Source organism: Hypomesus nipponensis, chromosome 1 (genome assembly GCF_054491055.1).
Source record: "Hypomesus nipponensis isolate SF chromosome 1, ASM5449105v1, whole genome shotgun sequence".
Taxonomy (NCBI): Eukaryota; Metazoa; Chordata; class Actinopteri; order Osmeriformes; family Osmeridae; genus Hypomesus; species Hypomesus nipponensis.
The window spans coordinates 19,852,202-19,876,851 of record NC_140361.1 but is presented as its reverse complement, the minus strand read 5'-3'; the positions used below and the strand labels follow the sequence as shown (position 1 = coordinate 19,876,851).

At 43.0% G+C, this 24,650-nt stretch overlaps 1 protein-coding gene and 1 pseudogene across 2 annotated transcripts in view; both read left to right on the top strand.

Annotated features, from left to right (window-relative positions):
* The first annotated feature begins 9,718 nt into the window (after positions 1 to 9,718).
* Positions 9,719 to 11,333, top strand: LOC146302913 (uncharacterized; annotated as a pseudogene).
* An 11,985-nt stretch (positions 11,334 to 23,318) lies between these two features.
* abcb7 (ATP-binding cassette, sub-family B (MDR/TAP), member 7) overlaps positions 23,319 to 24,650 on the top strand; it is a 90,660-nt gene continuing 89,328 nt past the window's right edge. Inside the window, exons 1-2 of one of the 2 annotated variants that reach the window (XM_084697405.1) lie at positions 23,319 to 23,505; positions 24,178 to 24,255. In XM_084697405.1, the coding sequence (XP_084553531.1) occupies positions 23,356 to 23,505; positions 24,178 to 24,255 (228 nt within the window). In that variant the 5' untranslated portion in view covers positions 23,319 to 23,355. The remainder of the gene's footprint in view (positions 23,506 to 24,177; positions 24,256 to 24,650) is intronic. The other variant, XM_084697403.1, reaches the window with a different exon arrangement.

The following is a 24,650-nucleotide window of genomic DNA, read 5'->3' as shown; positions in this document are numbered from 1 at the left end:
GCTCTTATGGCAAAGTTCTGAACTCCACGTAGGTTAGAAGGAGGTCTTCTTTTTGACATCGGAAAACTTACGCGAGTGGTAAATTGCGATGGTGGGCAGGAAGGGTCAAAAAGGAGACAAAAGGGCGAAAAGACGGACATGCAACAGCCGTCCGGACAAAAGGTTGGAAAACCGGACTGTCCGGCCGAAATCCGGACGTCTGGTCACCCTAATCATGATGGAAGACTAGACAAGTTAAGTTAAAGCATGTCCACCATCTCTTGTGGGGGTTATGCATTAAGCCATTTGTGTGTGCCCTTACCACATTGTGCCTCATATACTGTAAATGTTAGACCCAATGACAGGCTGGCATGAAATGGCTTGCATAATACTTAGTAAGGAGGCCATAATAATTTTTGACTCATGGCTTAAGTTACGTTTCTCCAGCTATCCCCAGGTTGGCAAAAAAAGTATCTCAAAATGCATCAGATTGATGCTTTAAAATATGGAATATTAAAATTTTTCTTATGGGGGAGCATGCACCCGGACCCCCTTAGAGGGGTAATATCCTTCTCACCTTTTTCACCCCTGACCAGTTTTCATGCTTGGGTGTGGGAAACAGGCTGTATTTTGTGTTGTTATCTCTCGATTTCAGAAGCAACCTTGAAACCGGGCTGAGACAGCACCCAAGCAGGTGGGATGCGTGGGGATGAACAAACTCCCTGATGCACGAGAGAACAAGAGCAACCCTTTTTTTCGATATTTCTGTTTCAATTGCACTGTATAATATATGCTGGGGCAGGGACAGATAGCCAATTGGACTTCGTGAACCAGCCCAAACTCTGTTGCGGGTAGTGAAATGTAGACAGCCCCAGAGCTCTGTACTTGATTTCCAACTGCTGCATTAAAGCTGATATTATCGGACCTCTGCGACTCCAGACCACTCTTTCTAGAACACATATTTGTGTCATTGAATACCATCAATACATATTGTCTTAGTCTTTTAACAAGACGAGTTGACTGTCTTGTGTCTCCACTAATCACCTAATACCAATCACCTGTGTAAGAGACTGGCGCGTGTTTGTGTGGTTGCCACGGTGATGGTGCAGCTATGGCTGCTAATACGCTGAGGGCAGAGAATGACACATTTAGCGAGAATCCACACTTCAAACAAGTTAACTAAGACGCAAAACTATACATCCAATCCCAAAAATAACGATATTTTCGAAGTTGAATAAATATTCAAAGAACAATAGTTGGAATGCTGAAGCAGCATTCCAACAATGAAGAGAAACAGGAAAAGAGAAACAGGAAAACATTCTCACAAATATATATGATAGAGAACAATCGTTTGTGCTCGCCGAAGGCAAGCAAACCCCAATCAGTCCACCAAAACACTGACAGAAACGTGGCTCGTGGTATGATTCACGCTTAAGGTGCGGAAAGGAAGGTACCTGGTGACGAGGTCTCCTGTTTAAAACCCAGGGCAGTCCTTTTCCCAATGTTGTTTGGGGATATTTACTGGGGAAGTTTCTCTTTTTGTCCAAGCATGTTATATGAAAACGAATCAGTCAACCAAAACACTGACAGAAACGTGTCTCGCTGGAATCCATGGTATGATTCTCGCTTAGGGTGCAAGGAGCTTTCTTATAAACATGTTTTGTGAAAACAAATTGATCACCTACGTCTGCTAACTTGTGGCTCGTTGGTCTAGGGGTATGATTCTTGCTTTGGTTGCGAGAGGTCCTGGGTTCAAATCCCGGAGGAGCCCTTTAGAGTACGTTGACCAAGGAAGGTACCTGGTGACGAGAGCTCCTGTTCAAATCCCAGATGAGTCCTTTCCCCAACGTGGTTTGGGGTGATTTACTGGGGAACTTTCTCTTTTTGACTAAGCATGTTATTTGGAAACAAATCAGTCAACCAAAACACTGACAGAAACGTGGCTCGTGGTATGATTCACGCTTAAGGTGCGGAGCTTCTGTCTAACCATGTTTTGTGAAAACAAATCAGTCAACCAAAACTGACACCAAAACGTGGCTCGTTGGTCTAGGGGTATGATTCTCGCTTTGGGTGCTAGAGGTCTTGGGTTCGAATCTGTTATAATCTCAGATATAATCCCAGATGACATTTGCATTTAGCAGACTCTTTTATCCAAAGCAACTTCCAAGAGAGCTTTACAAAAGAGTATGGGTCACTGATCATAACAATGAGGTAGTCCCAAACAATGCAAGCAGCCAAAACATGAAGCATACATTGTGAAAAACTGAACAAGTGCCAAGGGAAGACCCATAAGAGCATGCAGTTATACAAGTTACAAATTAAAACAACATGAACCCCAAAAAGTGCAAGACTGTACCTGTAGAAGAACAATCAACAGTAAAATATTTCACAGCAAATACAAGAGTTCAAGAGTTAACTTAGTAAACTAACATCAGGTCCAATCAAGCATTCCTAAGTGCCGTTGTACTCCCGGTACAAGTGCGTCTTGAGCCTTAAGGTTCTTGAAGGTGGAGAGACAGTCAGTGTCTTTGATGGAGGTGGGGGGCTGATTCCACCATTGGGGGGCCAGGCAGGAGAATAGCTTGTGTTGGGATCGGGCAGTCTTGAGCGGTGGGACCACCAGACGGTGCATTCCCGTTCACTGCTCGGAAGGTCAGTACCAGGGTCTTGAATCTGATGCGGGCCGTTATGGGTAGCCAGTGGAGGGAGATGAGGAGCGGGGTAACGTAGGAGCGTCTGGGTAGATTGTTGACCAGGCGGGCCGCTGCGTTCTGAATCCTCTGAAGAGGGCGGGTTGCACATGCTGGGAGACCGGCGAGCAGCGAGTTGCAGTAGTCCAACTTGGAGAGGACAAGTGCTTGGACAAGCAGCTGGGTGGAGTGCTCAGACAGGTATCTCCTGATCTTCCGGAGGTTGTAGAGGGTGAATCTACACGACTGGGAGACCGCAGCAACGTGGGCCGTGAGGGAGAGCTTGTCATCCATGGTAACCCCAAGGTTCCTGGCAGAGGATGAGGGGGTCACCGTCGCAGATCCCAGGGTGATTGCGAGATTGTGGGAAATGGAAGGTTTAGCCGGGATGGTGAGAAGTTCTGTTTTGGCGAGGTTCAGCTGGAGGTGGTGCTCGGTCATGCAGGTGGAAATTTCTGTGAGGCAGACCTCAATCCTAGCTGAGATCCCCGGATCAGTCGGGGGAAACGACAGGTACAGCTGCGTGTCATCAGCGTAGCAGTGGTAGGAGAAGCCATGGGAGGTGATGATTGGTCCAAGTGAGGTGGTGTATAGAGAGAAGAGGAGGGGTCCAAGGACGGAGCCCTGTGGGACACCAGTGGAGAGGGCCTGACAGTTAGCCTCCCCAGGAGTAGGGCTGTCACGATAACTAATTTTTCTTGTGCAATATATTGCACCAAAATTAAATGCGATAAACAATATTATTGCACACACGTCAATTGTAATTTTCCGTCCATTTTATGCCTCTGATTACATAATGACCCCCCCCCCCCCCCCCCCCCAAGGCGAGTTTTCACGGCTGTTTGCGCGTCTATGTGCTTCACTCCATCATCCTTTATTGTTCACAACGTTAACAGGGATACTTGGTTGGCGTTGCCTCTTCAGCTTGAGATATACAAGGTCTGGCGTGAGAGCGTGTGAAATGGTTGAAATGCGTGTGTCTCACGGCCAATGCGTGACAGTTGGCAGCCCTGTGTGTGTCAAAGGTTTGCAGCATATTTGCAGTTTTTTTATCGTGTTTAATGGCTGTGTCAGGCCAAATTGTGTCCTAGGGCCAAATAGTGTCCTACCTGACGTCACAATGCCATTCCAAAGCAAGGACGCGTACGTCGCTATGCCGACCTTAAATTCCTGAGATATCTACGCGTTCTAGCAGGAAATTGTCATGGTTGCTATAGTGGTTACAGGGCTCTCAAGTGTCACGCATTGAGCGTGACAGTCACTCATTTCGGTCTTTTGTTACGTCCTCCCGCCACACATTGTATTTCTCACGCAGAAAAAACATTTATAATATATTTAATATGCCGCAGCACTCAACCAAAATTCCTCTGGCCACTCTCACTATAGAACAGGCAGGAATCAAGCACGTCTCCCCTGGAGTTCTTAATCGAACCTGCCACTTATCAGCCAATCAAAAAAAAGAAAGGGTCTACACAATAGCCAATCGGAAAATAGCACCATTGTATCAGGGTAAGATTTAATACAACAACAACCAATGGAAAAAAAATTGTGTTATCACACAATAACTGACATATTGTCACATTATAAACATAACTTTCCCGGAATAAATGTATTAGCACTAAATACATTTAAGTGTTTTGCATGGTTGATGTTACAGGTCACTTTTAAAATAATGTCATTAATGTTGAAACCCTGACGGGGGGGGGGGGGGGGGTGAAATGTCACTCTTGCCTGTCTTCAAAACTTGAGAGCCCTGTGGTTACTAGGTAGGAAGTTTTGTATTTAGGCTTATTTAAACCAGTTTATTCTACTCTACTATAGAAAGTTTTCACTCGTTCGATAGCTGGTGCTAGCTAAATTGTCTAGCTTAGTCAAAAAAATTACTTATTTAGCATCAATTTTAACAGACCAGGAAGGCAACATGTATAGTATTCTACCTGCGCACGTTGCTGCCTCGGGAATGTCTTACTCACACACAACAACTTTTACGCTTGTTTTGTAATTATTAGGTGTGTTCCACATGGACTGCGGCTGCATGAAACGACCGGCGAGAGTAGCCGCTAGCAGTCGGGGAGGAGTTGAAAACGGCTCTGTGACATTCCAGCTTCTTGTGGTTTGCTGCCTTGACATCAGTCATGGCCGATCAAGCGCTGTTTGCTTACTTTACTTCATTTATAATTAAACTTTCGGTTAGGCTAGTGAAGAAGCGGACTAAAACCCTTTCTTCAACACATTTTTAAATAATTAAACAGTTTGGTCCGGATTTGAGCGTTGGCGAAACTGAAGGTGTCAGAATACTTACAAAACACAAAGTTGTCATTTGTGAGTCTGGCTAATCATGAAATAGCTGTGTCGTCATTAGAACCAGTGCAGTTGCTCTTGAGAAAATGCGCTCGGCTACACAGCCGGCAGTTCTCAAATTGATTTCATGGTACTTTGATGGCTACATCACAGTGACCTAGCCTCGGCACCATCTTGAGTCGGACAAAAAGTCTAACCAGAATTCCGGCCTGCAGCCGGCTGCAGCGCTGCATGAAGTCAGTCCATGTCGAACGCACCTATTCTGATACCTTCAGTTTCCGGACCAAACTGTTTAATTGAATAAAAATTGTGTTGAAGGAAGCTAATTGGATAAACATGGACCGGAACAAGATAATTAATATTTTCCTGCAGTAGTAAATATTAGTTTCAGTGATGTTGTACTGCGTTATGTCAGACATTCTCTGGTTATGTTCGATAGCAAACCTCCAAGAGGTACGTAAGCGTGGTCCCGTAGAGTTAATTTACTTCACTTGATTTTTTAACAACAGGTAAAACATTTAAAACACCCCACTTTGCATGCACTGCCCCTAGTGGTCTGGAGAAGGGCTAGTTTGGTGTGAACTTGAAATGCAGCGTTTCTGTAAATGTTGTTGTGTTTTGTGCTAATGCTGCGGTGTTCTCGGCCAATGCAGCGGTGTTCTCGGCTAATGTTGTTGTGTTCTCGGCTAATGCTGGTGGGTTCTCGGCTGATGTTGAGGGTGTGAACCAATGCTGTTGTGTTGTAAGTAGTAGATTGTTTTTTGAAATGTAGCATTTTTCTAAATGTTTCGTTTTTGTTAATGTCGTGTTGTGAGTTAATGTTGTTGTGTTTTCAACTTTTGTTTGCTTCGCTAATGTTGCTGTGGTGTGCACCCGTGGGCAACCGTACTCAGACAGCAAAATGTGTTTGGGCCAGATTCTGACCAGGTCTTCATTAGCATTTGGCGCAGATCCACTAAACGGACCTGGACCGGGCCCAACGGCCCAATACCGGAACAGGTTGGAATTACGGATCAGAGGCAGAACAGGCCCAGAACAGTTATTAATGCCATGACGTGTGGTGCGGATCTGGGCCAGATCCGCAACTCATATCAGTGGCTTATCTGGCCCTGGTCTGTGATTCATACTTAGGCTATCAGACAATTAAGGGCCAAACAAATGCCGTCACAATTTGTAATTTTCAAACGTTTTATTTTAAACAGGCAAAAGAGAACATTACAGCATAAAAAACATCTGTTACGGGAATATGTACCGGCTCATTTCAATTTCATTTCATATAATAGTGTGTAGATGTTGAAGACTGTGTATAATACAGTGAGACTTTAGATATGGTACTGATGTCCAAACTAGTTAATGTATTTGGACGTGAGAAGTCGGTGCCAGCAGTAGCTAGCAGCGATCACCGCAGTGTAGTACTAGCAGCTAGGCTAGCTACAGACAAAAGAGTGGGTATAGTGGCTAGCGCTAACATGGCTACGATGTTGCAGCTAACACACAATGGACACGATATTCAGCAATGTTGGTAAATAATAAGCAAAGATAACCGATTTGGCCTTATGTTCACATTAGTTGTGGATGTTTAAAATAACTTATACTACTGTACCAGCTAACCTTAGCTATGCTAGCTTGCCTAGCATGTAAGCTACGTCTGAGGTTGTCAGAATAATGTGGTGTAAAATAAGTTTGTAAACTTTTACGTTTAATATAAATATTTAACAGACTAACATGACATCAACACCAGTTTACTTTTATATTTTTACTTGGGCCTACTAATAATGCACTTACCAACAATCACAACAATCACAAAGACTTTGCAGCCTGCGGTCTCCCACTCTGCAGTCAGATAGACTGGCAGGCTTATGCGGGGGGAAAGCGTTCCGTTAGTTGTGGCGAGTCTGGTCTGCGTAGCTCCCGCGGATCCGGCCCACACCCGCCGTGCGGACTCGATTCAGTTGTGGCGCGTCTGGTCTGCGCAGCTCCCGCGGATCCGGCCCAGAGCCATAGAAAAATACTTTTTATCATATTTGTATATGGCTCTGATCCGGCCCACACCCGCCGGGCGGACTCGATTCAGTTGTGGCGAGTCCGGTGTGCGCAGCTGCCTCGGATTGGCGCTGCAACCGCCGGACGGAATGTCACAGCGAGAATTGCAACAGAGGTCTGGAGCAAATTTGGTGCAGTTCTGTTTCAGTCAAGAAAGGCTGGCAGACGGCTAGCCCAGAGGGCAGGAATATAATCCGCACATGTGGGTGCGATTTCTGAGGAAGACTTATATCGAAACATTACTCATGTGGGCTGTGCTGCGTCACTGTATATAAACTGAGCGAGGCACACAATCGTCATCTTTAATCCCTCACGCGATAAGGTAAGATATTTCCATGGCAGTTAGCGCAAGGTGCCTTTCTGACTGTTGTCTGAAAGCTGGTAGATGTACCCATAGATATATTTAAACACTAGATGTCTCGTCCGCGTTGCTGGACAACGGAGTCGAACGTCCGCACATGGCGGCCATCTTGCCACAGGCAACTCGCTCACCCATAACATTGTGTTGATGCTACATGTACTTTTTAAATGACCATAACTTGCTCAATTTTCATTTTTAAACGGTTTGGTTTGTTATCAACGTCAGAGATGTTGCTATTCCACTGCATACTTCTATAAAAAATAAAAAAATTTACAGAATTATTCATAAGTATGCAGTGGAATAGCGACATATCTGACGTTGATAACAAACCAAACCGTTTAAAAATGAAAATTGAGCAAGTTATGGTCATTTAAAAAGTACATGTAGCATCAACACAATGTTATGGGTGAGCGAGTTGCCTGTGGCAAGATGGCCGCCAGGCTCAATATCTGTGCCTCTTGGTTACTGGTACCAGCCCTAGTACCAGACTCTGAGGCTAGCATCTTATTGTTGGGGACTCTCACTCTGTTGACTGAGTCACTCCCCTAATTGTTAAGGGAGGTAGAAAGTAGCTAGAGAACATCTCTCTGGCTATATCTCTCATAGGCTGCTACAGGCTCAATATCTGTGCCTTGTGGCTGCTGGTACCACCCCTGGTACCACAGACTCTGAGGTGACCCTCTCCGGCAGAATTGCTGGTACCACATCTGGTACCGCTGCATCTGTGCTCGTTGCAGATAAGTGCACTGATTGTATTTTGTAATTAGGGGTACTACTCCTCTATTCCATGCCTGGATTTCACAATTGCACAAACTGCACTAGAAAAATGCAGATTGAGGACAGCCACACCCTCTGTGTGGTGTGCCTCGGCCCAGAGCATGCTGTCGCTTCCAGGGCAGACCCGTCCAGCTGTCCAAGCTGTGCCACGTTTTCCACTCGTACCCTGTCAAGTCGAGTGAACAAGGTTGCTGGTGAAAATGTATCTGTGTCATCAAGGGCATCTTCTGAAGGTGGTTCACAATGTTAACCCCGGGCAGCTTCTTTTGAGACCAAAGTCAGTGAAAACAAGGAGTCTGCCTCACCCCCCTCTGGTAAGAAACACAGGAAAAGGAAGCATGAGACATATGAGGCTCTGGCCACTACTATGACTTCTTAAAGATAAAAGCTAAAGATGTGTCGTCTCTGGCTGTGAATCAGCAGTGAATGATGCAGCAGCTGACTGGCCGCCCGGCCGCCCCAGGCGAGCATTCTGCTGGTGCCTCTTCTTCTCACTGGCCTGCCCCTCGGGGGGCCACTGATGACTGTGAAGGTATTTCACTGATTGCATCTGATAACCTTGAAGACGATTACATTGGCAACCAAGCTGCAACATCCCCTCATCCTTCGGATCTGAGCTCCGACCAAAGCTCATCCTTACATTCTGTGCCTTCTGATGCTTCTACTGCACTCTCTGATGATAAGTTAATTGGCCTAATGTGCAGAGCTGCTAGGCGTATAAAGGTGGAGATGCCAGCTACAACGCAGCCCCCACCATCTCGGTTTAACAGGGCAAGAGATGCCACAAGTGTACCATCTTCTCTCTCTGTGCTACCAGATTTTGTCAGGGAAATGACATCTGTGTGGCAAGCTGCCACCCCACCCATGAGGCAATGGGCACAATTTGCCAACATCAATGGGGCAGATGAGGTAGGATTTGGTGCGTACCCAGCAATGGATTCCATAGCTGCTCTTGTACTCCCGCCTACAGCCCTCGTGGGGAAAGATCCTTCATGCCCAAATAAGCAGTGTCGCACGACTGACAAATGGCTTAAGAGGACATTTTACAGTACAGCCTTTGGTGCACGCCTTATGAACACTGCATCCGTTCTGGCGCTGTATCAAATGGAGCTCATAGAGGACCTCTCTGCTGCCCCCGCACAAGAGGTGGTGAAGGAGCTACGGAAGGTCTCAGAGGTGCTGGTTAACCTTGCTGACAGGAATACGCTGATGAAGCTGCCCCTCAGTCTTGGCTTTACCTTCGGCCCTGGAGCAGTTGAAATGCTCCGCAGAGCTAAGGAGTCCAGGGAGTCCAAGAAAGAGTGGGAGTAGCTGTTGCCTAGACCCCCGCCAGCAAAGCGCCCACGACCCGGGTGGGGTCATGCGAGCGCTCATGCAAGTGGCAACTTAATGCCCTTTTCAAAGAGCCGGCCCAATGCTCGGGAGCATGTACAGAAACGTCCTGCACACTCCCCCGCAGCTGTAAGCCATCGCCCTGGAACCTTCACCAAGCCCCGACAGCGTGGCGGCTACAACCCCCGCAGTACTCCTCCGGCGGCTCCGCCGCACTCTTCCTGACACTTTTTGCATGGAAACTCATGCGTTCAGGCCCGCCCAAATTGTGACTTGGGAACATTGTTCTCCTGTTCCATGGGTACTTCAAATAATAATGTTTGGTTATCGGCTGCAGTTCAAGCTCCGTCCGCCCATGTTCAAGGGCATTCTTTTTTCTCACCAGCCAGACCCACAGCGGCAACTGGCTCTTCAAAAAGAGATCAATACACTGTTGGACAAAGGGGCAATCAGGGAGTTAAAGCACAGCGAGCAGCAGAGTGGCTTCTATTCGAGCTACTTCCTTGTTCCGAAACGGGACGGTGGGTTCCGCCCGATACTAGACTTGAGACCACTGAACGACTACCTCCGGCCGTTACGTTTCAAGATGCTCTCCATCAAGCAGATCATCCAGTCAGTTCAGGTGGGGGACTGGTTCACGAGCACAGACCTGAGAGATGCTTACTTCCACGTCTCTGTCCACCCCGATCATCGGCGATTCCTCCGGTTCGCACTAACAGACAGAGCTTTTGAATTCAATGTTCTCCCATTCGGCTTATCTTCTCGGGTCAAAGCAGTGTCCGGTCCCACGATTGCCAGAGGCTTCTGGGCCTGATGGCTGCTGCCTCTCAGGTGGTTCGCCTTGGCCTGTTGCATCTGATACCCATACAGAGATGGTACTTGTCCAGGGCACTCCACCCTGTGAAAGATCAGAACAAGTTTCTTCTGATAACATCAAGGTGCTTAAGAGCTCTCCACTGGTGGAATACACCCCAAAATCTGAGCCGAGTAGTTCAGCTTGGCAGGGTCTGCCGACGCGAGGTCTAACCACCGATGCCTCCCTTTCAGGTTGGGGAGCAGTGGGCAGTGTTGAACGGAGTGGGAGCTCAGGGAGTGTGGTATACTCCATGGGACTCCGTCCACATAAATGTTCTGGAATTAAGAACAATCTACCTATCTCTCTGCCATTTCCTGCCGGCACTAAAGGACAAATATGTACTAGTGCGGACAGACAACATGTCAGCAATAGCTTACATAAACCACCAGAGGGACTGAGATCTTCAGCGCTACACAGTGTGGCTCAGACACTCTTTCTTTGGGTGGGCAAACATCTCTCCTCCATCAGAGCGGTACACCTTCCGGGCTCATTGAACTCTGCGGCGGACCTGTTGTCAAGAGGCCGTCCACATCCGAGTGAATGGAGACTGCATCCAGCCGCAGTGCACCTGATTTGGGCTCGTTTTGGGAAGTCACGGGTAGATCTTTTCGCCTCAAAGGAGTCGGCCCACTGCCCGCTGTGGTTCTCCTTATGTGGAAATTAGGCTCCTTTGGGGGTGGATGCACTGGCGCACGTGTGGCCTCAGGGCCTCCTGTATGCCTTCCCTCCAACCTCACTCATCCCGGCAGTACTGGAGAAGACGAGGAGAGAGAACTTGGAGGTTTTGCTGGTAGCTCCACGCCGCCACCAAGCGCCATGGTTTGCAGAGATTCACGACCTCCTGTTGGGGGAGCCATGGGAAATCCCTCTGAGGAAGGATTTACTATCCCAGGCAGGGGGGCAGTTATGGCATCCAGACCCCTCTCTGTTCAATCTTTGGGTCTGGCCACTGAAAGGGACACATTCCCGGCTCAAGGATTGTCCAGCGCGGTGACACAGACTTTGCAGAGAGCTAGAGCTCCCTCTACAAGGGCAGTGTATTCTTATAGGTGGGAGACGTTTAAGACTTGCGTCAGTACTTGAGTTTTTGCAGGAACTCTTTGAACAGGGAAAGTCCCCTTCGACCTTGAAGGGATTTCTTGCAGCGATTTCAGCCTGCCATGGTGTATAGATGGCAAAACTGCGGGGGCTAACACCTTGTCCATACAATTCTTAAAGGGAGCTCAGCGACTACGCCCAAGACGGCTTCCCTCTGTGCCTGCATGGCAACTCAATAAGTCCTCCAGGCACTAACAAAATCTCCATTTGAACCCTTGGCAGATGTTGATATAAAATGGCTGTCTCTGAAGGTAGCCTTCCTACTGGCTATCACGTCTGCTAAGCGCATTGGAGAACTCCACGCCTTGTCTGTGCATGCAGACTGTTTCTATGTCAAGCCGGACGGGGCTGGGATTGTGCTGTGTCCTAACCCAGCCTTCGTGCCCAAGATCCTCTTATCCCAGAACTTGAACCAGGTAATTGCCTTGGACCCATTTCATCCCCCTCCCTTTGGGTCAGAGGAGGATGAAACACTGAATTGTCTGTGCCCAGTGCGGGCCCTCCTCTGCTACGTCAATCGTACACAAAGTGTCTGGGTAACAGATCAGATTTTTGTATGCTATGGTGCAGGTCCGCAAGGAAAAGCCATTTCCAAAGAGAGATTGTCACACTGGGTGGTGGAGGCTATTAAATGTGCTTATGAGTTGTCAGGACTCTCTGCACCAACAACTGCGGTGGCCCATTCGACACGGGGTATTGCTGCGTCGTGGGCTCTCCTGAAAGGAGATCCATTGCATGAGATTTGCCAAGCAGCTTGCTGGTCTTCACCTTCGACCTTTTTCAGGTTTTACTCCTTAAATGTGACATCCCGCTTGTCATTCGGGAATGCAGTTTTGAGTTCTAACTGAGTATCCTACAGAGTTCCAGGTGGGTGCTCTTGTGTGCAGCGTTCAATAAAAGCCTAAAAGATATTTCTTGGTCCTGTCATTATTGAACTCTGCTGGGTGGTCCGTCCTCCGCGACGTTGTGACATACATGTATTCCAGCCCTCTGGCTAGCAATCTTTCAGCCTTTATTGACTGAAACAGAACGTTGGATTACGGTTGTAACCTTGGTTCTGTGAAGGAAAGAAAGGCTGCCAGACTTTGTCGTCGCTCTGGACTTCGCATTCAGGATTTATATGAGGACCATTATGTGCCGCACTCAGTTTATATACAGTGACGCAGCACACCCCACGTGAGTAATGTTTTGATATAAGTCTTCCTCAGAAATCACGCATGCGCGGATTATATTCCAGCCCTCTGGGCTAGCCGTCAGGCAGCCTTTCTTTTCCTTACTTTCCTTACAGGTTACAGCGGTAACCCAACAATCTGCATAGTGAGTGCGACTGCTACCCGAATCTGCTGATTTGAAAATGGACCTGGCACAGATGTAAATGCTGTCTGGGTAGTCTTGTATAATAAAGCCAGCACATTGTAAACAAGTGGATTTGATCTGTCAGCTAAATGAAATCTGCAGCCTAATGTCTTCAGTTTAAATGCTTGTTCAATAATCTTAGCTTCCCCAATTTAATAAAGTTAAAATAGTATTTTGGTTCAGTAACAGGCTTGGGACTCATTTAAGTCTGTGAAATGTTAAATTCAACCAATTATTCTCTCTCCTCTTTTTGAAGATACATATAACCATCCAAAAGGGAAGGTCCTTCCCAGAGTTAAAAAGATGCACCACATGCTGCAAGGACTTCCACTGCCCTTTCTGTCCCTCTCATTTGTTTCAACCTACAAAACTGAGCAAGGTCAATGCCCATCTACAGACCCATTTCAACTGGTCAGTTTTCAATGAAGGTAAAACAAAAAAAGAGTTCTGTGAAGTTTCAATGCCATGCATTAAAAGCAGACAATCAACAATTCCTTTTGAGCAGTGAAACAATCGAATACACAACAATAGCATACACAAACCAACATGACTGTCAACTTTCCAGTGAGTGCATATTAAATAAACAGGTATGGCTTCACAAGAATATAGATCTGCATAATGACAATATGTTGTTTCATTCATTTAGGAGGATGTTGACATGAAAGACTTCTTAGTCTTTCCGGCAAGGACCACTGCAAACGGGCCAGAACACTTTATTCTCTGTGTAAGGGAATGTCACTGTTACCACAGTATACTACATAATAGTGTCTATAACTGTAGCTGTTAGTAAGTGGTATTAAGTAGTGTCTTAGTGTATTTATCTAGTATCTATCTATTATAGTGTATTTTAATATTTGTGGTATTTATAAATGCTTTATATTATGTTTTCCTGGTCAGTTGTAAACATTAATATATTTCAAATGTTTGTAATTTCTCTATCATTTACATCTATACACTTACACAGATATATATTTCTTGGACTGCTGGTCCATAACTTGACCACTATCACTGTCAACAGTTTATTTGTTTTTTATTCCAAACAGAGTAAAATCCATCCTTCCTCCCTGTCATAAATACTTCTCAACTCTTTACCCATTACCACATTATAGATCATGGGGCCCCTCCTGAGAGATGCTCTTTTTAGACTCGCAGTACACAATGCATGAGTCTGGCTTCGCAAAACAAGCATGTTTTGGCTATTACGCCTGTAATAGTATGTTTTTAATATGTTTCTATCGCCTCTAAAAGCATGTTTTGGCTATGTTCCTTTTGTCTTATGTCTCAGTGGTTGTAAACATCTACCTGTTTATTGTTTTATTACTTGGCTCTGATCAGTGATTTTTTTTCTAAAATTTTACAATCAAACTTTTAAATTGACACGTGACACCTACTGTACATGTAGCAGCCACTGCAGATGTATGTGCACCATCACTGATGAACTGTAAATTAGAGTATTTATGCCTAAATATACTTTTATAATTATTAGTGCTGTCAGTTTAACGCGTTATTAACGGCGTTAACGCAAACCCAAATTAACAGCATTAATTTTTTTATCGCGCGATTAACGCTCTTTTTGGCCTAGCAAACTTTGTAGTTTTTTCACATGCTGTTGCAACAACTGCCGACGTTAGAAAAAATACAACACCACACCGGATCTAGCTAGACCGGAAACAAAACAACAGGCACGCCACACCAAGCCCCCACCCTTCGCCCCTCGGCTTGAAGCAACGGCCCCGGTGGATGTAGGTGGTATTGCATTACGGTTAGGTTTCCGACTCTTCCGGTCGTTTTTATTCTATTAACTCCAGTCAACATTTACAAAACTATCTCCCCCAATAATTTTTGTTCGATTCTCGAACCTGGCTCATACTACTAGCTTTTTCATAGAATAATTTATCCCGATTTTTGCTAAGTTTGAGACCAATCCGAAATGTGTAAACTAGCACCCCATTTATTTGCCTACGTCAATAAAAGTTGCCTGCAAATGTGCTTGCGGATACTAACAGGGCACGAGCACAATAGTTCACATTGGCCGATAGCCTATTTACATGGAGCTGAATGAGCCATAGACTTATATTGAATGAGCACAGGGAGAACTGGCTTGAGTTGCCTGCCCTGTTGCAGCAAGTTAAGCAAATGTCACACATACATGACATGTTGTTAATATAGTTTATTCCCGTTATTTTAAAACAGATTTGATTTTTCGTAAAAACGTTCATGACATGATGGCAAATATAATATGTTAAGCGCGAGCATATATTGTTGACGTCTATCTGGAGCAAAGACGAAGATTAATACTTTAACCGGTAACCACAATAGGAAATGATATAGGCCTATATTTAAATAATATTAGTCTTGCCTTCAGAAGCTTTTGTTAAACACACCCATTATTCTTTTGTTGATCGTGTCATCAAGCCAGACTGCTTTTGTGGGACAATGAAGGTCCTCGGTGACTAAATGTTTCACCCCCACTTACATCTGATGGAAACGTCGTGTAGCCTATATGGTTCTTCGAATATTCCCCTTTCAAAGGCAAATGTCCAATAAAGTATATTTTAGACACAGTTCTCAAGCTTTTATTTATTACATTATTACCAAGTCTTGTTAGATCACGTTATATCCATTAATAGGCGTTTGGTTAGGATGAACATATAAAACACATGGCCATATTTCTACACTGATGTTAAATTGAAGGCAGTGTGAAGAAAGTAAGCTATGCTAAGTCTGCATTATGGAAGATTTCGGTTACCAAAATAACTATAAAGCTTTCTTTGCCTGGCGAGAACAAAGACGGAGCTGTTCATGCTAACAGTTTATTTCATCCGATACAATGCGTTGGAAATCATACTTATATCACAAAGAAAAAAAGCAACCTATGTGATGAGTTCCATCTAGAATAGCCCTATATTTAGCCCTATAGCCTATTTCTAAAAAACAAGTGAAAGGAATACTATACAGTGACAGAATACATTTCCGTTAAGTTTGCATCATGTGTCTGATTCTTATCGGACTTGTACCCCATTCTGCCACTGCAATGCCTTAGCTCACACGCTCGTAACATAGGCTCGTAACCATATCAATCTATGCTCGCGACTGGTTGTCACAAAGTATGACGTGTACAGCTAGTTGCAAGCGTGCACGAGGTCTCGGAGCTAGGGAAAAAAAGAGCCACTGTTTAAAGCTAGACCGGAAGACAAGGAAGTGGAAAGATGGCTGCGTCCAGTCTCGCGCTCTCGCTTGCCTCACTGCGCCACTGAGCACTTTTCATAGAAATGAATGGGGACGCCATCTTGGAAGACAGAAGTAGCTGTCTCTAGTTATATTAACTCTATGCGCCACACACACTTGTTTAGCTTGCGAGGCGGCTAAAGAGTAGTAGCAGAGCCCGTTTACGGATATTAGCCATTCTCTAGTAGTAGGCTAACGTTACATTTTGAGTGGATGGCGAGCGCGAGACGCCGAAATGGATGCCAATAAGATTCTGAATGGAAAGTTTACTTTTAAAATGTTGCCAAATGGTTCCATTGACAAGACCAAAGTGATCTGTGTGTTTTGTCGTTGTAAACTGAGCTATCATCGCAGCACGTCCAGTCTGAAATACCACTTGATGGCCAAGCACACAGCTGATGCGATTCATGCAAATTCTCCGCCCCCTCGTCAAAGCCAGGCGATTGCAATGTTGTTTTCAATAAAAAAACAACACCATTTCCATGGTGATAAGAACATTAAAATTTGAAAAAAGAATGGGACAAAAAGAAATCAAGGGACATTTAGAATAGATAAAAATGTGCGATTAATTGTGATTAATCGCGAGTTAACTAAGACATTAATGCGATTAATCGCGATTAAATATTTTAATAGTTTGACAGCACTAATAAAAATGTGTGATTAATTGTTATTAATTGCAAGTTAACTATGACATTAATGCAATTAATCAAGATAAAATATTGTAATCGTTTGACAGCACTAATAATTATATATATTTTTTCTTTTTGTATAGGAATATTGCTCAGCAAATAGATCCTGGGAGGTGGACTGAGAAGGCTGGGCATGATATTTGGGTGAATAATAAATGCGTAGTTATTTAGATACTACAAAAAATATTACTATTGCCCGTACTTTTGATTTAATATAGAAGTCATCATGTGATGGAGAACACAACAGCTGTTAGACTTATCTGTCATGTTTCAATTTTTTTTAATGATTTTAGGGCTTTGAACACCAGACCTGTGGAAATGACTGCGGGATATTCATGCTTATGGTACATTTACATTTGTCTTGGAAAGTATATGCAGGCTTCTATTAACATTGTGAATAAAATGCTTTGTTTTCCATCTTCGTTGTTCCAGTATACCTTTTCCATTGTGACAAACAATGGGTTTAAATTCCTTGAGGTTAGTTTATTTGAAAAATACCCCCCCACACACAAAAAACTAAAACAAAACATACATACATATTGCAACATACTATACTAACAAATCTATCTCGAATAAAAAGGATGCATTAATAACTAAATTCTTAGTCACTGTCAAATTTATTTCAGATTGACATGCCTTCGATTTGGAAGTTGTGGTGGCTTTTACTAATGGAGCGTTTTGAAATACAAGGGTATGACAGCCCTAAACATTGTGTTTATTAATTCCAATAACACTTCAAAGGTCACTTTTAGATGATCTAAAATTTCAGTCAAATATCAGCAGCATGTCAGAACATCTGGGGCCTCATGTATAAACGTTGCGTACGCACAAAAAGCTTGCGTACGCTTGTTTTCACGCACACTTTGTGATGTATAAAGATTTACTTGACGTGAGAATGTGCGGACCGTCCACAAAGTCTTGTCTGGCTCTGTAACATGGCAAATTCTAACTGAAAAGTGCCAAAAGTCACCAAACATTACAAAATAAAGTTTCCACTACTACATTTAGGACGTTGACTATTCAAAAAACATAAAAATAAAAGTTTGATCATTAATGTGGATGATCACATCAAATGCCAAAACCCAAAACGGGAAATGCTATCTAGCCTTCTGTTTAATCCGCCACCAATTAATAACTTCTGTTAAACTTGAGGCTGTCAAACGAACAACAAAATCACTCAGGAAATGCATGTCACGCTAACCCTATAGATGCCATGCTGTTACGATGCGCCACCACTCGTTTCTTCATTTAAAGTTTTATATCGGACCATTTCTTCTTAATTTCTGTCATGGGCCGGTTCTCTGAACCCACAGCATTGATGGCCCTATAATAATAATAATTTTATTTGTAATGCACTTTACATTTAGCTAAATCTCAAAGTGCTGCAGGTTAAAAACAAGTAAGGGCGCAAATAGTGACAGTTTTCCACTCTGCCGACTTTCTTTTGTCACTAATACCTGATGACAGGCCGCCAAACAGGACACATTTTCTCGCCTCCACCTCTGTTGTCAGAAGCTCGATCTCACAGTCCCCGTATTTCTTCAAATAAACGCTGCGGCGTTTAACGTTCATTTTTGGTCCGGCGTTTCTTCGAGGAAGGCGTTTCTTCGAAGAAATACGGTAATTCAGATAAATAAATGACCTCAGGAGCGCATTTATAGTCCATCTGCATATTAATGTATGGGAGGAGGCAAGGCGGGGTCAGTGGCTCGTTCACGTGCGGTCAATTTCACGTTGATTGTGATTTATAAAGGAAAGGTACGCAGGATCTGGCGTACGACCGGTTTTATACATGTGAATATTTCTGTGCGTAGGTATTTTTCGAGTTTTGGCCGTACGCCATCTTCTGGTATGAAAGCTGCGCAATCCTTTATACATGAGGCCCCTGATGACTACATAATGTCAACCATCTACAGATAAACAATCAGTAGACTATCACTAACAAGTACTCTACACGGCAGATTCACTCATGTCAACTGTGCAACAATGCCTTAGCTTTTTCTGTTGCAATACTTTCTATTAATTATATTAATTTTTTAAAGGTATGGCCAGAGGTTTGCCGTCTGGACTGATGAGGCCAGACGTTTGCTCCAGGGACAACTTGACCCAGTGTACAGGGCGGCAAGGATCGTCCACTACACATGCAAGCTGTCACTGACCGCACTGCAGAGGAAAAGAGACTAGTGGACTTGTTCGTACAGTCCAAGGGAGCTGAGCAGAATTTGAACATTGTTCAAATGCTGCTCAACTCCCTTGAACATGTTCACTTCTTTTTTTCTCATCAAAGGAACATCAACAGATGAATTATTTCACTATGCGGCTCATTTATTGTCTCTCTTTAATGTATGTATTTATTTAATGTTACCGACTTCACAATCTGGGGTTTGAATATTGAAGGGTCAGGACAAATCAAATATCCATAATTTTTTTGTTGTATTTGTTTTTCTTGCTTCTGTCTCTCATTGAGGGATGAAGTTGTATGGAGGATATGAAGGGGTGATGGAGGTCGATATGGAGGGGGATTGTAAAATAAACAATGTATATCTTGAATCTGCCCTGAGAGTCGTCCTTGTGTCTTGCCTTTCTAACATTGTACATTTGTGGTTGAGGTTGAGTGACTGCAAAAGCCATAGCAAATAGAATAGAACATAACTTAACTTTTCCAGAACTTTGTGGTGTCAGACACATACAAAATGTAGTATGCACACAGTATTTACAGGTAAATATGTAAATATTTAACATTACATATGTAAATAGGTAAATATTTCATATGAAAGATGACATGGTCAGTGGATCAGATGTCAATGTTGGTCAATGTTTTAGTCAATGTTTTGATTCATGTCTAATACAAAACAGTTCATCTTTGCATGCCCATCCACACCAAAGGAAGCATCCTCATGCAGCCCATCCATCCACCATAGAGGTTCACCACCAGCAGCCGAAGAGAAGGAAGTGGTGGAGCCTCCGAAGCCCCATCCATCACACATCACACAAAGAAAACGTTTGTGATGACATTATATAAAATAAAGTATAACAGATTAGAGTTTAACTCATATTTCCTCGGATAACTTTATTTATGTATAATAGAGCATAGAATCAAATAATGAAATGAATCACAAAATACGTACATTGTACATATAAGTATAAATAAGTATTTTGATTGTGGAGAAGACAGAACCCTGTGTGTGTGTGTGTAATTAAATTATCTGCAGTCTGAATCAAGGATTTACTCATGTTTAGTAGTTGTATTCCCAACAGATGTGGTTACATTCTGTTAAAGGCACTAGAGATATTCCACAAACACAAGCCTAGCATGTGCTTTTAGTTTTTCCAGATGGGAGTGTACATGATGCAGCAATGTAAGGGCAGCATCATCTAGACTTCTACTCTTCATGTTTGCAAACTGGAGTTGATCTGCAAGGTTCTGGACTGTCTCTTGTAGTTGCAAAAGTATCAGACATTCAAAACTTTTCATCACCACTGATGTAAGAGCTACAGGTTGGTCGCTCTTCTTTGGAACAAGGCAGATGGCAGAGGTCTTCCACAGAGCTGGAACTGTGTGTTCCTCCAAGGACCAGTTGAACAGTTCACAGAAGACAGGGCCAGTTGTTTGTAGCAGGTTTCCAGGAGCTTGTTGTTACTGTTGTTATCAGGACATAATGCTTTGATGACTTTGGCACTTTGGTGAAGTCAAGCCCATCAAAGCAACTCTAGAACAAGTTCAGAATATCTGCAAATGTGCCCCAATCCTTAAAGCTCATGTTGCAGGGTGTACATTGGTTCTCTGTAGTCCCAGAAAACGTTTTAAAGCCCCTCCAGGCATCACACCTGTCCACATTGATATGTTTTCCACCTTTTCTTTAGGCTATTTTATCTTCCTTAATTAGCTTTGTCCATTTTATCAAATTATACTGGATGTTGACACCTATGAAATATGTACATTTGTTTCTCATTTTATGTGATTTTAATTTCTTTAATTATCCATTGTTTATTATTCAAACATATTTTCAAATATTATAGCTTTCTATATAATTGTCATATTGCCGTCTCCGGCTCTGCAGGTTCATCCCAGAGAATGTTCATCATAGACATAATAAAGAGTAGACTCATCATTGGCTGCTGGGCGCGAAAAATGCGGCCACCATCTCCGAAAATTCCTAGATGCTTAGCATCAGAATAAACAAGATACCAGCACTGTGCAGCATATCAGGAAACAGTGCTGCTGTGCAGCATAATCGCAAACAGGGCTCGGGGGATTACTTTTCACAAGTAAAATGTAACATTAAAATACTTGGTTTTATTTTGTGAAAAGAATAACCATGTCCTGTATCATAGCTACATGTATGACCTTTGCAGCAAAGCAAACCATGTGAAAATCAGTTTGGTATTCAATTTGGTATGATTAATTAAATGCGCTGACAGCTATGGAACGCCAAGTTAGTCAAAATTAAATCAATAAATAAATAGGTAAATAAATAGATAAATACATACATAAATAAATATGGCTATGGAATAAATTCTGAAATTAAAAAAAGATGGCAATAAATATATAAATATAGCATTATATAATTACATAACTGAATCCATTTACCGACATTAATAAATAGATAAATACATACATAAATAAATATGGCTATGGAATAAATTCTGAAATAAAATAAAAATGGCAATAAATATATAAATATAGCATTATATAATTACATAGTTGAATCCATTTACCGACATCAATAAATAAATACATTTATTTATTTCAAAATGAAGTTTTTGTAAAGACAACATTTATTTATTTCATGGGACTTTTACACACCACATTTATTTCCACTTGTATTTCCACGCCACATTTATTTCCACACTACATTTATTTCTGTGCTGTATTTATTTCAAATCTCACATGCAAACGAGAGGGGCGTGGTTATCGTCAGACCAACGCAGCAGATAGCTATGCTACCTGTATGGGGGTGACAGTGGAATTGCACTGCCGAACGGCATGGCTTGTCAGGATATATTATTTTGGCACAGATAGTAGATTTTGTAGAGGTACTTGGGCGGATAAGTGCTCTACAGAACATAGATATTGAAGTCTTAAATAGTTTGAGACTTTTCGTGCACTGTTCGTGTGCAAGATGTACAGGTAGTGGGGGGTGATAAGTGCCAGGTAATGTTAGCTAACACAGCTAGCAACAAAGAAGACAATCACTGCCACCACCGCTACATCGCTCTGCTATTATGTGGATAACTAGGTCGATAAGGCACCTGATTATAACGATCTAGCCTCACCATTATGCCATGCATTACCATTTAGTGAGACGAGACCTGAAGTGAAGCCAGACCATTCCAGACATTACCAATACCTTTGGATTTACAGTAGGCTACTGCTTCAAATTGAAGTCAAGTTTCTTAACGCTTTGTTATTATTGGCAATTTAAAGTTGCAACTAACCAAGACGTGTCAAGACCAAGACCCATTCAACACGGTACACAATAACCAAACACAGATATTAGGTACAGGTTTATGGAATTATTCAATATTAAATCAAACCACTACCACTGGACTCGTTTTAATGACCATTCAGTGACAAAACGGGTTTGGCTGTTCATATGTGCCAATACAGCTCAACACTACTAGCTCTACAGTAGCTACCTCTAGCTGAAATGGCCACACTGATGTCGTCCTTTTATTATTTTGTCAGCTAGCTAGCCGGATAGCCAGCCACTTGGCCTACAGTTGCCGACTTCGAGACTGGTGATAGCCAACATACCACCTAGGAAGACGTAGTGTTGGCAGTGATTGTTAGCTTTGCAGACGAGTTCCACGTCACACGAGCGAAAGCCATGTTTATAAAGGTAACTTCAGCGCAACCTCATAGCTATCAAAGATCAAGTCCCCACACGTAGGCTACTAAGTCACCGCCATCACTCCCATACAAAGGTAGAGACGACACAGACATTATGGGCAAAGCTTGTCTACATTGTATGCTTTTCGGCAGTGCGATGCCACTGTCACCCCCATACAGGTAGCATAGCTATCTGCTGCGTTGGTCTGACGATAACCACGCCCCTCTCATTTGCATGTGAGATGTGAAATAAATACAGCACTGAAATAAATGTGGAGTGGAAATAAATGTGGTGTGGAAATACATGTGGAAAAAAATGACGTGCGTAAAAGTCTCAAAAAATAAATAAATGTGGCATTAGGAAATAAAAGTCCCATGAATTAAATACATGTTGTCTTTACAAAAACGTCATTTTAAAATAAATAAACGTATTTATTTATTGATGTCGGTAAATGGATTCAGCTATATAATTATATAATGTTATATTTATATATTTATTACCATCTTTTTTTTATTTCAGAGTTTATTTCATAGCCGTATTTATTTATGTATGTATTTATCTATTCATTTACCTATTTATTTATTGATTTAATTTTGACTAACTCGGCGTTCCATAGACAGCTCATTGCCCCAGCCGAACAGATTACACTGAGTGGAGCGGTTGACCTTTCCAAGATGGCGGCCCCACGGCTCGTCAGTGCCAGGAGGCAGTAGCGGTCAATGCGGCGTCTACTCTTTACTATGTCTATGATGCTGACACACCGGATGTGACGATGTCAATTTGCCTGTAAGAAACGCCTTCTTTTACCAAGATGGTGTCACTGTTGGTCCCTCTGCACCGTGGTTTTTGCTTTCAGAAGCGAAAATTGACACTATTACTTCATCAGACTAGTTCATATCATGTGTGGTGTCAAAGCTACAAACCAAACGCGAAGTATCAGAAACAACAAAGAACCTATTCGGTAAGCGTTTTTCCGAAAGTAGAAGGACACTGTGTTTTTGCCAGAGCTGTCAGTTCTATCAGGAAGGACAGATTGTTTCCTAGCAAAATTATACGTATTGTCAGCACAACTTTTTTCAGTGCAGACTTGCAGAATAGCCACCTGAGACTCCTGATATGTACTTCTGCTAAATGTCTTTCTAATCCTAATCAAGGAAATATTTACCATGACAACAGGCTGGCTAGCTAGCTACCTAGCTAATATGGCACCGGCAAACGTGTTGTGGGCCCCGGTCACGTGTTTTCGAACTGTCAAGATAACTTTTCTGTACAAATTCTACACAACGTCCCTTTAGATGAGGCGGTGGCGGTACCACCCCTGGTCCCGCAGACATTGCGTACACGTGACAGGCCTCTGGGTTGTGATGTTATCAATTACACTTGTGTGTCCACTTGGCCACATTTCTGTGCCCAAATGTTCAGCAATACAGAGCTCACCATGTAAACATTATTGTCAATGTTTAACATTAGCTTATTTTATATGTCAATGAACATTGTTTTTTGAAAGTTTAGGTAACCTACTGTTTGTAGAACTCACACAAGCTGAACTAGACTAGTGCACATTGACCCTTTTACCTGTTCCTCTTGGTCCTGGGTAGATGTTTGTTAAACCAGGCTTTTGTTTGTCTTTCAGCTGAGTCCTAACCTAAGGAGAGCAGTATGGACGGTCAACAGAGTGGAAAATAGTTTACCCATTTTGAAGGCAGCTAAGGTAAGATAAAGTAGGCTACTCAAATAGAATCCTCGGTTGGGATGGTATCTGCATGTTAATTAATCATAACCTGCTCATTAGTTAATTACTAGGTTTGTACTGTGCACATTTTATAGTTTCTTAATGTTCAATCTGAACAACAAAATTCTGCACTCTATAACCATAGTGGTGTAAGCATAGACATATATACATGTATATATGTCTATGGGTGTAAGCACCCGTTCTACATTACAACGTAATGGCCATTGACAGCCATCCATGTAATACAATCTAGAATATTGTTTTTTGATCGGCACAATAACTATACTGGAAATTCTAGAATGCTGGTGGAACCAGCTCCAGGAATTAGGGCTGTCCGGTATGGCCTACTATGTATATCACGGTATAATTTTTAA